The 15647-nt window shown below is 47.4% G+C and overlaps 1 protein-coding gene across 1 annotated transcript; it reads left to right on the plus strand.

The window, feature by feature from the left end:
* Window positions 1-2486: 2486 nt before the first annotated feature.
* LOC104548011 (paired box protein Pax-7-like) lies at window positions 2487-13926 on the plus strand. The gene is made up of 3 exons (XM_010193911.1): window positions 2487-2555; window positions 9490-9736; window positions 13428-13926. Exons 1-3 carry the CDS (start codon window positions 2511-2513, stop codon window positions 13541-13543), a joined length of 408 nt encoding a protein of 135 aa, XP_010192213.1. The 5' UTR covers window positions 2487-2510; the 3' UTR covers window positions 13544-13926.
* The last annotated feature ends 1721 nt before the right edge of the window (window positions 13927-15647 follow it).

Below are 15647 nucleotides of genomic sequence, written 5' to 3' on the forward strand. Positions count from 1 at the left end.
GAGCCAGAACATCTTAGCTGTGAGTGTAATCCTCTATTAAAGCCAGTGATTTTTAGCTAGGATCGCCACTTTCTTCTCTTTTCTCCTGTTTGCACTAATGCCTCCACACCAGTGGACTGTGCACCTTGGTGGATGTAGCTTCATTATCCCAAGGGAGAGCACATGGCACTATATAGGGTTGCAAAAGGCATTTTGTTGGATTCAGGAGCTGTGATTTTCCTACAGGTGAGGGAAAAAGAGGTCCTGACTTTAAAAATTTATCCCTGTGGTAGCCTCAGAAGATCCAAACTGAGCTGAGGTGCTTGCAGCTAGGACCAGGGTCTGGGTTGTTCATTCATTAGGGGGAGCTGAAAAGAGAAACCTTTAAAAATGCACCAAGCCCCACCCCAGGAAAGCAGGGAATGAAGAGAACAAGCACACCGACAGCAGAGGAATAGGAATTCCTGGCAATAGGAAGCGCTTCTGATTTTCTCTTTCTTCCATTCTTTTGCCAGTTTGAGTTATGAAGCATTTGGTGCGAGCCTAGCTAGCCCTGCACTTGCTGAACTTATCGAGGTTATTTCATCTCCCCATGACCTCTCCGTATTTACGATGGGAACCCTGGAGGCATTGGCTTTGCTTAACTGGTGTATCTTACACTGCAGTTAAGCTGGACCTTAACTGATTACAGCCCTTGATTGATCAGAGAAAGAGGGAGGGGAAGAGAAAGAGGAGTACTAGAGCAGATACGCAGGACTATCAGTGCACCGAGCAGCTTCGCCTGGGGCTGGGATATGCCACTCGGGGGATTCTTTGTAGTGCAGCTCCTTTCACATTTATAGAGGCTCCCCTCCACTCTCCAAAAAGAGAGAGACACAGAGAGAAAAGCAGGCAAGGGGGGAGCGTGGAGCGGACTCAAAGGATCTCAGGAAATCTTGTTTCGAAGCAGTAAGTCAGCACCCGCACTCCATTACCAGTGTCCGCGGGGGGTTGTGATAGTGAGCGAGCACAGATCAGCTTAGCTGAGAAATGTGAAAAAAGAAAAAAAGATAAAATGAGGGAGAGAAATGGAAAGGGAGGAGGGGGAGAGGAGACCTTTCTATGAATTTTGGTTTGCCTTTGTTAGTCTCTGCTGGCATAGGGCTGCTGAAGAGAGAAATTACAGAAGTTTATAAAACAGTTTTAATTTGCTGGGACCTCGCTGTGCTGCGTGATCTCCTCACCTTGCCATTACGCGTATCAGACAGATGCACAGCAATAGATTTAGGGCTAATTTAGCAGGAAACCTTTGTGGTTTTTTGTTTATTTCTTGGGATTCTGAATCTCTCACCAAGCCCTTTTTGTTCCCTGCCTGCCATCAGCATGTCTGACCTTACCCAAAAATGGATGAATAGGTGCAGAATAAAAACCACAAGTGATCACCAATCCAGCCTATTTCCACAGCTAAACCTAACCCAAGTCCTTCTGCCAGTTTGGAAATGTTTAGGAATTGCAGTTTTCCATGGTTGTGCCAGATAATTTTTTAAGTTCCAAAATGCCATAAGCAAGGTTTATCTTCCTGCAATTAAAACCCTGCGTAAAGTTGCCCAGAGATGCTCCTTATCTCAACAAGGGGAATTTTTCCATGGAAACTTTCCTTTCCTGTATATTCACTTGGCCTTCACAGAGAAACGTGTTCACAGGGAAAACAGCATCGGGGCAGAGTTTGGTTGTGGTGGCTTCTGTTAGTGCAGTCTACTGCCTGGAAATAAAGGCAGGGTAGCTCGGTTTGCCAACCAGCACATTTGGGAAGCATTGGCCTTCTTTTCTTTTCTTTTTTTTCTGTATAAAATGTTTTAGCAATTCCAATTTAATCAGGAAAAACACCTCCCGCTTAGGTATCACAAGGTGAATAATGGTGTTGGTGGTCAGTAAAGCACAAACTGCCCATTTTCTGAGGGGAGATACTCAGCAGTGCATGAAAATCAGACCCCTTTGACAGTTTCAACATGGCAAGGCACCAGTTAGCCTTTTGCCTTGAGTCTCTGCCGTTTCTGGAAGGGGTGAGTCCACATCTCTTGATTTTGCTTGTTAGTAAAATTGTTACTCGTAGAACTGGGACCCCCCTTTACCTTAAACAGCCCCCACTAGCATGGCATGTCTCTTTGTTTCCTCTCTGGTTATTTAGACTACTAAAAGCTTTGCCGTCTGCTTTTGTCTAAGTGATAGTAGAGTTTGGTGCCCTAACATCAGGGATAGTGGCTCATGTTCCTAGATCAAGCAGTTTTTAATGTAATTCCCATTCACAGTGATGTCTCCCCCGCCACTCCCCACCAAATTACGGATGTGTAACACTATGGTGCTTCTGATTTCCTTACGGTATTTCCACTGCCAGAATAGCCCACTTCTCTTTCCCAGACCATCCAGATTTAAGCAATTTCTCTTACCATTATAGCTAAGACCTTCCCATTCTTTTGTAGAGCTTAGAAACTTTTCTTTAGACCTTCTCCATAATTTGTACATCTCTACAGAAGCAGGGTGCCCAAAACAAGATGCAGTGCTCCAGGTGGAACCTCACCATAGCCTTGAACAATCAGGTAATAACTTCCCATCGCCTTTTTATTTCTAATCCTCCCCTTGTGCAGCCTGCATTGGTCTGCTTTGCTGCAGCTCACCATTGCATCCCCAGCTCCATCTCATCCCCAGCATCTCCCCGAGCCCTCTCCATCATGAGTGTGTGGCAGTTTCTCATCCATTAAGTGAACAGGGTCATTTTAGGACACAAATGCTCATCTCCATTTCACTCGCTGTGTCCTAGACCACTCCTCTATGGTGCTGACACATCCTTCAGATGTTCCAAGTCACTGAAAGGCATTGATGATATTTCTGGGTTTATTGTTCGCTGCCAAACAGTACCACTGCTCAAGCACAGGCCCACAGTAACCCTTGCTAACCCCTTTGAAGGGATCTGGTATGATCTGTCCTAAACACACCAGAAAGGATTCAGGCACATTGCGTTCTGTTCCCAGCTTTCCTTCTGACACACTTTGCGTGGCCTTGGGAAAGGCATTTCACCGCCCTCCACCTATTTTCCAATGGAGTGGGGAAGGTTAGGAAAATGAAACATTAGTTACCACTATATGGCAGCAGCCACGTCAACACTGGAGTCCTGCTGTAGCAGGAAAGACTTGTGAGACTGTGTTAGCTCGTATTTGTAACACTGCTCTGATAATGTTGGATGGATTATAAATACCTAGCTAGATAAGACAGTGGAGCATCAGTGTGAAGAGTGAAGTCACCTGCTCATTTGTGCCAGTGTGTGTCAGGACTGTGCTTGAAGTCAGTGACGTTACCCTTAAAGAAGACTAATGTGAAGTTTGCTCCCCAAAATTTAGTTGGAAGTGACATTGGAAGGGATGGAAGGGACTGCAGATGGAAAGGACTGCAGATGGAAAGACTGCAGATGGAAGGGACTGCAGTTACCCAGATCAGACATTTTCCAGGTGCAAGAAGCGTGAAGCACTGTCTAGATCCTTGGTTTGATTGCAAAAACAAACTTAAGGGGTGTCCTTACTGGATTGGTTTGGCATATTGGGATACAATTCAGCTGGGCCTAGTGATTTAGAAAATATTCAAAATTAATTGCTTGGTTTTGTGAGTGCAGTGTTAGTGATTGCTACATAAGTCATTTTAGTCCTACCTAGGGGCATATTTGCATATATTTATCCTCCTTTCAAGTGAAGATCTTTGGGGAAACTGTATTTATCTCCTCCCAACTCTTTCTTCGGCTTTCAGTAGTCCTACGGTCACCTCTTCATTTTGTTTTCATTTAATGTATGTATAGAATAATCGACTCTTCCTCTTCCCACCAAGTGAAAATGAATCCACAGAGATCAAAAAGCATTAATATGAGAAAGGGTTGCCTTCTGCAAGAGAAAAGATTAGCTGAATGGGCTGCAAAATAAAGATGGAAAAGATTAAGCTGGGTCCCCACCAAGTAGTGAGAACAGTCTTCGAGGACAGAGCATGACCTACCCAGGGCAGAAGCTGAATCTACCAAAAATGGCAGAGAGACCAAGCTCTCATGAAGAAGCTCAGAGCAAACCATTGGCTTGGTCCATGTCATTAGTGACACCATAAGGTCCAGCATGGCCACCAGATCCCTGTTCCCTAGGAAGCGGTGTAAATTTTGACACCACAGGAGCTGAAACAAAGAGGGATTTCAGCTTAGAAACCGACTCTTCACAAGACAATTTCCCAGTGCTTTTTGCCTGATGTAATATCAGATGTTCCAACCGATCACATTTCCCAAAGCGAGAGGATTTCTACCCATTCTTAGGAAAGCAGTACCACAGCCTCAGAAATGCTACCCACTGTCAGGAAACCCTTCCTCTGGTTTCCCCTTTTCCATTTCTGCCTGGTATCCAGTTTGCAGCCCTTTGGGACCACCCGGCAGCTTCTCTGGAGTTAACACCCTCCAACTCGTTGCAGATCATTACGTCTTCCCTTTATTCAGAACTTAGCCAGGCTCAGCAGTTTCTAAATGCAGCGTTTTTTCTACGGCAGCCTCTGATTTTGGACGCTTTGCGCTGTGTCAAATCGGGTGCCCAGAAGTGGAGACACCACAGAATCAAGGGTCACTCTGGAAAATGCTGTCCGCAGGCAGCTCCATCGCTTCGTGTGCTTGGGTTTGCTCTCCTTAGACCACGTCTCTGTTTTCCTGGGTGAGGGGCAGTGTAGCATCACCGAGTGGAACTATGAAGCCTGTGGTGTCCATGACCTGATCTCTCTATCGGCTGGCTATCTTAGCAAGCCTAAAGCAAATCGATAATGTATGGCAGGAGGTATAGGGGCTCTGAGGATGTATATAGGATATACAGGATGTATAGACTGTCTGGCATGGCCTGGGCTGCCCTGCCATTTTCCATAGAGCCCTTGACCACAGAGACCAGCAGCAGTCAGGTCCGCGGGGACAAGGTTTTCTCATGAAACTTATCTACTGCCCTCCCTGATGCGCTCGCACCCTTCTCTATCTAAGCAGTATCTCTCCCTATCACTTGTCTGCCCCTCAAGCCCCTCCTGGCCCCCCAGTGCACCCAACCATCCCCCCCTCAACCCCTAAACCTGAATCTGAAGGCCTGATTGCACAGATTGAAGGCCCTAATTGCACTTCCCTTTCCAAAGCCGCATTCGTTTATCATAAAGGGTGCACATTTCCCCTGCTACAGTTTCCATGGCCAGAGGCCCTGAGGGCCAGCTCAGAAATGGAGGGAATTAATTACATTTTTTTAACTCCCCTTCTTTTAAAGTATGGGAGAGAGTGATGAAACGTCCCGGGGGGGGAACAGGGGGGAGCTGCAGAGATGAGGGTGGAGAGGGAGGCAGCAGGAGGAGGCAAGGGGAGGGCTAACTCTTTCATCCAGGAGGGTCTTTGTGAATTAACCTTGGTCTCCCCAACACATGAGGACCCCTGCCCGCTCTCCCCCATGACAAATGACCTCTGGAAAGGGTAGGAGCAAGGCCGAAGGCTCCTCACACCATGGCTGTTATTGACTTACCCTGAAGTACAAACCCATGCCAGGCCTGTGACTGATTTGGGACAGCAGCAAGGGGAAAGGAGATGGGGAAAGGGAGAGGACAACTGATGAGAGGGAGGGGAAAGGGAAGGCTGTCACTCACCGTGATGGACAGGTAGCAGATTTCCCTCCAGATAAAACCTTACAGATGTGAAGTGGGTATTGATTTTTAGTTAGTGATGATAATGCACCAAGAAGTAATAAATTATAAGAAAGCAAGGTCAGAAAAGAAAAGGTAAAAGGACTTTGCATTCTTGAGAAGGGGATTTCTCCAGATGCCCCAGACTTTCTGAAGTTCAAAAGTTGCCTGGAAAATGAGTTTATTCAGCTGAAACAAGAAATCAGATAATGTGGGCCTGCCGAGGCTGGAGGACTTGTGTAGGTTTATCCGTGTGGGTGGCTGTGTACTGAAGAGGGAATAGAAATCTCCAGTTCGTTTTTGTTACTTCTAACACTTTTGTGTCCTGAGGTGGGGAAGATGGGATACTGTTCTCTGACAAACCTGTGCAAACAGAGTCTCAGAGGAGCCCAGCCCCAAATTGCTCTTGGTGTGCCTGGAAAAGGCAGATATTTCCCACGGTCGGCGTTGCTGAACAGGGGATGGAGACCTTTGGGGCTCCTGGTTCGTGGAGCCCCACAGCCTCTGTCAGGGTTCATCTGCAGCACTTGGCCACTTTACACCCATGGGATCCTTCAGCAGGGATGTGCATCTTGTAGCCACCTTCCAGCATCTCATAGCCATCTTCCAGCACTTCCCCTCTCCGACCTCCACACAGTTATGTATCCCTTCACCACCCTGGTATCGACGTGGTGAAATGTTGGCACCCTTATGTTTCACTATGGATTTCCAGAGGGAAATTCAGCCTGTCTTTTTCAGAAAGGGGTCTTAGGATGGGATGAATTGTCCTTCAGAAGTGTCAGTCTCTCTGTAGAGGGATTCTAGAGGATTAGCAGAGGCTAGAAACTCAACTTCACATGGCTAAGGTTAGTTGAGTTGAGTCCTGGCTTAAGTGACTTGCACAAGCCCTTGTGAGTCAGTAGCAGAGCTGGGATTAGAAATCAGTCCTGATTCTGACTGATTAAAGCCAATTACTGTCTTTAGTAGGATTTGTGCAAGTGTCTTCACCAGTCTCAGCTCTTCTGAATTTGAAGAGTGTGAATCTGGGTTTCATTTACTGATGTTGCTTTACATCTCCCTTTCTTTTTAAAAGGGCCTTAGCGGAAGTGTTAATATGACTTCTGCTTGCTTTAAGAGTCTTTTATTTACTCTGAGTAATATAAAGCAGCTGACTCTTTTGGGGAGATGGCCAGGCGGGAGAGCACTAGAAAACCCTCTGCTCTGTGAGTGGTTCCAGTTGCCCTTTATTTTATAACGTGCAGTTTCTTTTCTGCACTTGCAGGGCTTGGTGGTGCGGGCAGCACATTCGCAGGCAGGGAGCACATCCACAGGCAGGCAGCACTGCCAGACCTGGACAGCTCAGGAAAGGAGAGGCAAAAAGGCCTGGATTTTTTGGAAAGCTGGAGCTTTCCAAAAATAACTCATAATTCAGATGTCTGTGTTTTCACGCTTGCAAGAAGGATGTTTATTGTTTTAAACATCTGATTCTGCTTGTGAATGAAATCCAATAATGGCTCGTGGCTGCTGTATGCGCCAGTGTCCTGGATATCCGTCAGGGCACAGAGGTGGAGGGTCTAACACCTACAGCTAAGGCGATGCTGAAGCAGCCGGCAGGATTGAGGGCCAAAGAAGGAGGATTCGTAGCTGAGCCAGATCAAAGTGCATGACCTGGCTTTAGTGGAAGGTTACAAATAACTTTGCAGCTGGAAAACCTACCTCAGGCTGCACTCCCATGATTTCCCCGCTGCATAAGCCTTGAGGCAGAGAGGTTTACGTTACATCCACACAGAAAAGCATGACAGCCCTATTTTCTTATTAATCCACTCTGTCTTGCATATTTAAATGCAATTTCCTTTCTTCATCCCCCTGTCTTTTTAGTCTTTGGGCTGTCATGGGGCAGGGAGTACCTCGTTCACATTTTGCACAGCGTTATGGCTAAACGACTTCATCATCTAGATACCTTGAGACTTAATCACTGTGATTTAGAAGCTGTGCCTGGAAGGTCTGGAGAGCTGGAGGTAATGTAGGCTCTGTCTGGAGTGCCATCAGCCCTGCGGTGTAGAGACAGCTAAGCTAGGTTTGACTTTTAGGGACCAGTAGCAAACTCGAAGCTCAGTGCAGGCTGAAAACCCTGCAGGAGGAGAGGGTAAATGAACCCTGCCTGAGCTCTGTGCTGCTACCACTGCGCTGCTTTTCCTTTGCTTGTTCAAAGCCCGTTCTTGTGTCGCTGTACTGCACTGCGGACAAACCCAGTGGTCGGGGTTAGATTGATTTTCCAGGCTTTTTAACTAGCCCCCTCCCCAGTACCTCCTTGCCGCCTCCCCCTCCGCAGGGGTCCAGCCACCCCTGCTCCCAAATTCCCCTCCCAGACAAATGCCTGGGAAGGATCTCAGGCCGGCTGAGTCGGGAGGTGGCATCACATCAAGAGAAAACGTCTTTGCAGGACTCCTGAGTCCTTCCGGGGGGAGGAGAAGCTTTAGAAAGCAAAGGCCAGCGAGTAGCTGGTCATTCAGCCTAAGCCCCCGCTCCGGCAGGAAGGTGATGGAGGAGGGGACGGGGAAGGTGTCGGGGTGAGCAGGAAGGGGAGACGCCGCTCTATACAACCCCTCTTGTGTCCTTCCAGAGAATGTATCCTCCGCACAATAGCTCACCAGGCCACTGGTGGGGGATAAAGGACTCATTTTACCACTTGCCAGGCTCCAAATATTTCCAATTTGCCACTTTAATTGATGTCAATAAGGTTATGCTAAATTCGGAGATTTTCAGCCGCTCGGCATCTGAGCACTGGCTAGGCCCCCCGAGGTGACTGGCTGTCCCCTCTCCCCCCGCCTCTCCCCAGCACAAATACGGCGAGGCACGCCTGCGGCGGCTGCGGAGATCAACCGAGAGGCTTCAGGAGTTCCCTTCCTTCCCTCCCTTCTGCAAACTCTTTACACTCTTAACTTGGCAGCCCCCGGGTAATTTTGCTGATTGCAGGAGGCAATTGCATTAAAGCGCTAGCAGGATCAGTGGCCTTGTGTGAAGGCCTGTAGGCAGCAGCTTACCCCAAACTCACCCGCAGGAACAAATGTGGCATTTTTGCTGCAAAAGGAGGAAAAAAAAAGATCGTAAGTTCATCTGTTTCAGGTCTCAAAGCAGGAAGGTTGCTTGTGTGCAAATTTAATTACATTTTCAAGCCACGCACTAGGCTGAAATGAGCTGAACCAGGACCTGTTATCCTTTAGCATTGGAGGGTAAAGAGAACTTTGACATTTCAGTTTCTAAAACTGAATGTGCATTAAAGCCAGCAAGAGTTTGCACCTGGTTTGGTTAGAGACCTTTGCAAACCAAGCCCCACCCAGACTTCCAAAGAAAGGGCCTGCCTTCAGCATCCCTTTTTGAAAATACGAATTTTTGTTCGCTGTCTCACGTGTCTCCTCTTCTGTGAGGGCTGTGTGTAGGAAGGGAGAGGGTGTTAGTTCACAGCAGTGCACGTCAAGCATGTTTGTCCCAGGTTTATTCCTTTCTCCAGTGTTCTGAACAGCTCAGCTAACGTCTGCAGGTCAGCAAAGACAGGCCAAAGATTGTGTGTGAAGGAACTTTGCAGTTATCCCTATCAGAGTCATTCACATAAAGAGATAGACACAGAGGAGCCAACTGTGGGGTCTGTCTGTTGTTATTTGGTCCAAGTAACAGGACCTTCTTTCTCCAGCCTGGCCATACCTGTATTGCTAGTGTATATTATACTGATAGAGCACCACTACATGTAAACTGTTTCTCCCTGATATGCATGAAGGCAGCTGCACACCCCTCCATTTTCTTGCAGACACTGAGGTGTTGTCTCCTGTGTTTCTCCAGGTGATGAGCATCCTGAGCAACCCCAGTGGGGTTCCTCCGCAACCCCAGGCTGACTTCTCCATCTCTCCCCTTCATGGTGGCTTGGACACCACCAACTCCATCTCTGCCAGCTGCAGCCAGCGGAGCGACTCCATCAAGTCTGTGGACAGCCTCCCGACTTCCCAGTCCTACTGTCCTCCCACCTACAGCACCACCAGTTACAGTGTGGACCCAGTGGCTGGCTACCAATATGGCCAGTATGGACAAAGTAAGTGTGCTGATTGTATTCCTCCTGCATAGGGAACAGGAGAAGAGAGGGAGGGGCTGTAAGAAGGTACAGGTATTGTGCTGGGAAGGGATTTGTCCACCTAGAGAGAAAACGGCAATCTGCTCACCAGACACAGATCGAGATTGTTCCACACCACCTCCTCAACACTTGCAATCCAATTCAAAAGTCCCAATTAAAATATTTCAGGTAAAACATTCCTATTAGAAAGGAAGGACAACTTTCAGACCTTTCTCCTTCCCCCTCTGCAATTCTTGCCTCTCCAAAAGCTCTACAACATGTTCACCCTGCTCAACCAAGGGAAAGCTGGGATTTTAATGCCATCCCTTCATGATGCAGAACTGTGTGTGTAGCTTCCTCCCCTGCCCTCTGTAAGGTAAGGGCTGGGTCCATGCTCTGAGATTGTGCTACAACATACGTTAAGCTAATGCCTGTCAACAGGGCTGTGGTTGTGCAAAAGCTAAAGTGAAACTGGAATTGTAATCCTGAACCTAAACCTCAGACCCAAAAGGCCAAGGGACCCTGGGGGGCTCTGTTTCTCCTCCAGAATGGTTGGGTCACAAAAACACCAGCAAGGCTGGCAAAGGGCTCACCTGCCGGTGTTAAACTAATAATAAGTGTGGTGCTGTGAGAGAGTGATCCGCAGAGGGTTAAAGGTGCATCCTCTTCCTCCGGGAGCGCTCCTGCTTGCCCATAGCTTGTCCTCAGTGACCTTTCCTTCCATTTGGCTGTGGCTTTTTATTCCCCTCTCCGTCACAGCCCTTTAATGTCTTTAACTTCTACAGCTAAATGAGAACCGGCTGTGGTGGCAGACGGGATCAATAGCAGCTTCCCCCCACCCCTCCTTTTTTTGTTTTTCGGGAGTTTGATCTGTGACCCCTTGACCTTCCCCTCGCTTCTGGATGTGAGGCTGGACACACGTGCTATTGATAAAAATCTTAAACAAATTCCAATACCATGTATTTCCAATAAAGATTCCCTTGGGCAAGACGTTAGTCACACCCATGTGTGTAAAAAATAAAATAAGGAGGACGAGCTACGTTTTCTGAGAGAGAGAGACCAGCAAAGGAGAAGGAAAGAGAAAGAAAGGTTTGTCCTGGTTTGCTGCAGGAGTTTTTACTTGGGCCTCTGATGAAAAGCTGCTCATGCAGCCCTACTTATGTTGGGGTTTTTGCCACCTTTCCCTGATTTCTGTTGCACAGCTCTCTCTTTACTGCTGGACACCCATTACATTTACAAGTCCAGTTTAGAGCCCACTGGGCTTGGTTCAGAACAAAAGTGTTTTCCTCTTAATAACCATGAGAGTCCAGGCTGCCAGAGTTAGTCCAGACATGTCCCATGCCCAGAGACACACAGGTAGCAAGTCACAGAAATGTTCTTCCTGCTGGGGCACCAAAGGTGGGTGAGAAACCATCACACACCATCCATTAAGCAGCAAATTCTGCATGTGTGCACATATACGTGTAGATATTTGTATTTACAGCTCTGTACAGGCAATATATAAGTCCACTTCACTGTAAACCTTTCTTATAATGAGCCGTATTTGTAGTAATTTCTATGCAAGGAAACAGTTTTCATTGGTAATTAGTCCTGTTAGAGCAATCGCTTACATGAAGTTGACCTTGATATAACGACATTTTTTCTTGTCTCTCTCAGTGCGTGTTGTATTTATCAGATACTTCTAATTCCTCCTGCTTTTTAATTCTTCACTGCTGCTTTTCAAATGCCATTTAAATACCAGTTGGTGTGAGGTGACCTCCACAGGATCATTATTTATTGATCATGTTTCTTCCTTCTATAATGCAGCAAAAAAGTAACAAAACCCTTTCTAGTGAGCACTGATAATAAAAATGGGGGTGTTATGGTGGGGGCAGGCTCTGTACAACAGGGTACATAACCAGGGTTGTAAATAAGAGCTCTGTAGCTTTGATAAGCTTTGGGCCTGGCCTGTAGAGAATCTCTTTCTCCCCACTTCTCATTATTCTCTGTTCTAGAAACACAAAACCAGGCACACTTTCTCTCTCATCTAAGCAAACAAACACCCAGAGTACTTTCAGTATGTTTCTGTTTTTATTTTGGCTTCCACTGTATTAAAGCAACGAACAACATCATTGACTTCTGATATGGGATACCCCTGTGCCTTTGAGGTCTTCTCACTGGCACAAAAAACAATATTGGGAGTTTGGCATGTTTGTTTTTTTTAAAAGGGTGGGTTTGCCATAAAATTTCCATTTTGCTGGGTGCTGCCCAGAGCAGGATGAGCAGTTTTGACCGTTCACCTCCCTCCTTTCCTGTGCACCCATCCGAATTCACTCAGAGCACAGATGACAACAGGAGCAGAGACACAACCACACTCAGCGTGTCTGAGAAGTGAATCTCCTTTTTCCCTACACAAATATGTTTTTTAATGTGATTCCCTGAAATATCAGGGGACCAAGCTGATAAGGTCTGGACCGGAGCCGTAGCATGGAGTCTAATTCTCTGTAGATCCCCCTTGAAGCTAGAGGCACCATAATGCAACGTTTCAGAGCCCAGCGCTTGAGTTGAGCTACTCCAGGTCCCCAGTTCTCAAGGAATGCCAGCCAGTGTGCTAGCTTCACTCACCCAACGCAGCTCCTTTCAGTGTCTGTTGCCTGCAGAAGCCACGTTCACTGACAGGCTTCACTTCGGCCCCGGATAACTCACCCTGTGCCGAGCCCGCTCTCTTCCAGCACGCCAGCCTGCCAGCACTTTCCCTGTGCTGTCCCAGCCGGTGAGGAGCAGAGATGCCAGATTAATGTGGTCCTGGCGGTTCCCAAAGGCCGGAGCTGTGTTAATGATGCCGGTGATGGAACGCAGAAGCGTGAAAGGAATTCTAATAGATATGACAAGTCTAATAAGAATTTGTGTCTGGAAGGGACCTCCTCTGGGGCAGGCGTCTGACAAGACATTGATGGCTGAAATTTGTTTACTCATTGGCACCGATTGTACATCTCCTGCCAGCTCCTTATTAATCTAATTTGAGACATTAAAGCTAGTGGAAGGGAGAGACTTTGACTGAAGCTCAGCTAATAAGCAATGTCACCATCCTGCCCTGGTCGTCTTCCCCCTCAGACCATGGGGCAGTCAGGTGAGCTGGGATACAGATTCACACATCGCTCCAGAGTTGTGGCTGCATTTCTCACCCAGATGGAGAGAAGCAAAGTGGTTTCCCTTAGGAAGGGTGGATGAAGGCAGGCAGCAGAGCTCTCAGAGATGAGTCAGCATGCAGCGGATGGATCAGATTCAAGCCTGGTTCAGACTTGGTGAGGTTCCACTGAAATCTCTGGAAGCACTTACACCAGCATCACTGAGTACAGGAGTTGGCTTTGTCATGGTGAGATGTTACAGGGAGGTGAGGCTGGAAAGCTTATCTCACTGGCTTTCTGCTCAGGCTTGTCTTCAGGCAGCTCCCCTGGAAACACTGTTTGCTGTGGCAGAAGTAGAATTTTAGCTCTTTTCGGTAGTGTCCAAGGAGTGCAGCAGGACCTTCGTGTCTGTGACAGCCACTGCATTGGGCCTCTCTTTGTAAGAGTCAGACTGTGGGGTTTGTTGCTTACATGCCCTTTGATGCCGAATGCCTCATTTCCACTAAATGCTAACACTCATGTTGTGCTCTTTTCTCACCCTCCTGTTTTTTCCCCCTTGTCTTCAGCTGCTGTCGATTATTTGGCCAAGAACGTGAGTCTGTCTACACAGCGTAGGATGAAGCTGGGAGAACATTCAGCCGTTCTGGGCCTCCTACCAGTAGAGACAGGCCAAGCTTACTGAAGAGTCCAACTGTGCCAACAACCCACTCCAGCAACTTGGGACCACTGGAGAAAACACCACCAGCCTTCCAGGGATCTACCTGTACCCGGACCCTACTCCTTCCCAATTCCCTTCCATCTTGCACCAACTTGAGCTGTGAAGGAGACGGGAAGAGGGGGAGGGCTCTCCCAGTACCCAGCTCCTTCCCAGAGCGCTCTTCTCAGAGGCGAGCTTAGCCTCTGTGACCTGACTCCTCCTGTGGCCAGAGACAACGGGTTGGGTACATTTATTAATTCACGCCCTCCCTCTAACTTACCTGGCCATGGCATTTTGCCCACGTTTAAGGACTTTCCATTGATCTAGGTAGTTGGCATAGTCAAAGCCAAATTGATCTTTTTTTCTTTGTAAAAAAAAGAAATGTTTCATTTTGTTTCATTTTCTTTCCATTGCTGTAAATTTGGTGAATGTTGTATAGGAAGGAATAACCAAGCTGATAATTAAGGGCGATATAATTCGGGACCACAGAAGACCTATGGACCAAATATAAGAACTTGTTTAAAAAAAACCCCAACCACAAAACACAAAGACAAACAAAACCAGAAAAACACATATTAAAGTGACAGCAAATTTCCCCACCCCCCTCTACCCTTCTGTTCTCACTGATGGCTTCCCAAAGCAGGGCCAAAGCAGGCCAGGTTGCCACTAAGCAGGGGCAGGATGTAAGTCCGTCCAGCCTGGGACCTTTGAAAAGTGTAAATGTAAATTGCTGCATGAGGGCTGGAGATGATGAGCACAGACACGAGCAACATTTACTTTTCCTCTTAGGGACCAATTTAGACCTGATTACCACTGAAATGCCATGGGCATCTGATAGCAGCAGGAGATGCGAACGCTGGCCTTGCACGCACAGAGGAAGGGCATCAGATGCATCCAATCGCATCGGAGCTTTTGCCCATCCAGTGGAGAAGGGTGAGGACTGTCAAGGGCCTTTCTTTCACCCAGCGGGAGAGAAGCTGGTTGCGAGAGCAAAGAGAGGGAAGAGTCAGAGGTATTTGTTAGCCGCCTGCTTGGAGGGGTCGGGATGCAAAGCTGGGTTCTTCTACAAGTAAAGGGCCACCTGACAGACAATGGTGCTTGTTCTGAAGGTGCTTTCCCAAAGCTGCCTCTCACAGAGGGATGGATGAGGCCATGGAGTCAGAGGGGAGATGACCTGAGGAGGCTTTCTAACAGCAGCTACAAATGAAAGGTGCTCTCAGCTGCGGCATTGCACCTATTTGTACTGCAGGGTGAGATTTACCTTGCCAAGGGCATTTTTTATCCTCTGACTGCCAGGAGAAATGCTTGCCCCTGCCCATCCTCCTGGCTCTTCCCCCACCCCTCTCATTTCCCATACTATTCTGTACAACTCAATCTCTGTGCTTTTCATTTTGGTGGTGGAGCCTTTCTCTCTCTAAGCCAGATCTTGTTCTCTGGATTTATATCCCCACTTTTCTGTAGCAGCCAGTGCGCTCGCTTTTGTATCGGCTCATGATTCTGCTCATTGCACTGCTCAGATAAAAGCAGCCAACAATAAGTCATGACCCACATGGGTTTTAAATAGTTTTTTCCTTTTGCATGTGGTGATGATCCTTGATGATTCTTAAGCAGATGTCTAATATCGTAGACTTTTCCCCCCTCACCTTTCTGTGTTGAGGGTTCACTTAAGGAACATGCTGAAATTTGACCTGGAGAGGGCAAGGAAAGCTCCCCTGGAGATAACCACCCCAATGCACAGCCTCCGTGCCAGCCAGTAGCTGGTGTGTGAAGTCCAATGGCAACAGGCAGTATATAAGTAATCTACAGACTATTAGGGTTTATAAGACACTATTTTATATGTATACTTTAGGATAATTAATATCATCTGCTTTTCTCCACTGGTGATAACAGGGGACCATGTACTTGGATGAGTTCTGTTCTAGCATATGCTCCTAGGTTGTTAAAGGAGACACATTTCTTGTGCTCTCTTCTGTTGCTGCTGCTTCTTCCATTCTTCTTAAATAATCTGATCTTGTTTTTGCAGCTGAAAAAACATTTTTCTGGGGAGCTATCCCCTGCCTTGCCCCAACATCATTTATCATGAACCACC

The sequence above is a fragment of the Mesitornis unicolor genome, unplaced genomic scaffold, assembly GCF_000695765.1.
Source record: "Mesitornis unicolor isolate BGI_N332 unplaced genomic scaffold, ASM69576v1 scaffold16411, whole genome shotgun sequence".
Lineage (NCBI taxonomy): Eukaryota > Metazoa > Chordata > Aves > Mesitornithiformes > Mesitornithidae > Mesitornis > Mesitornis unicolor.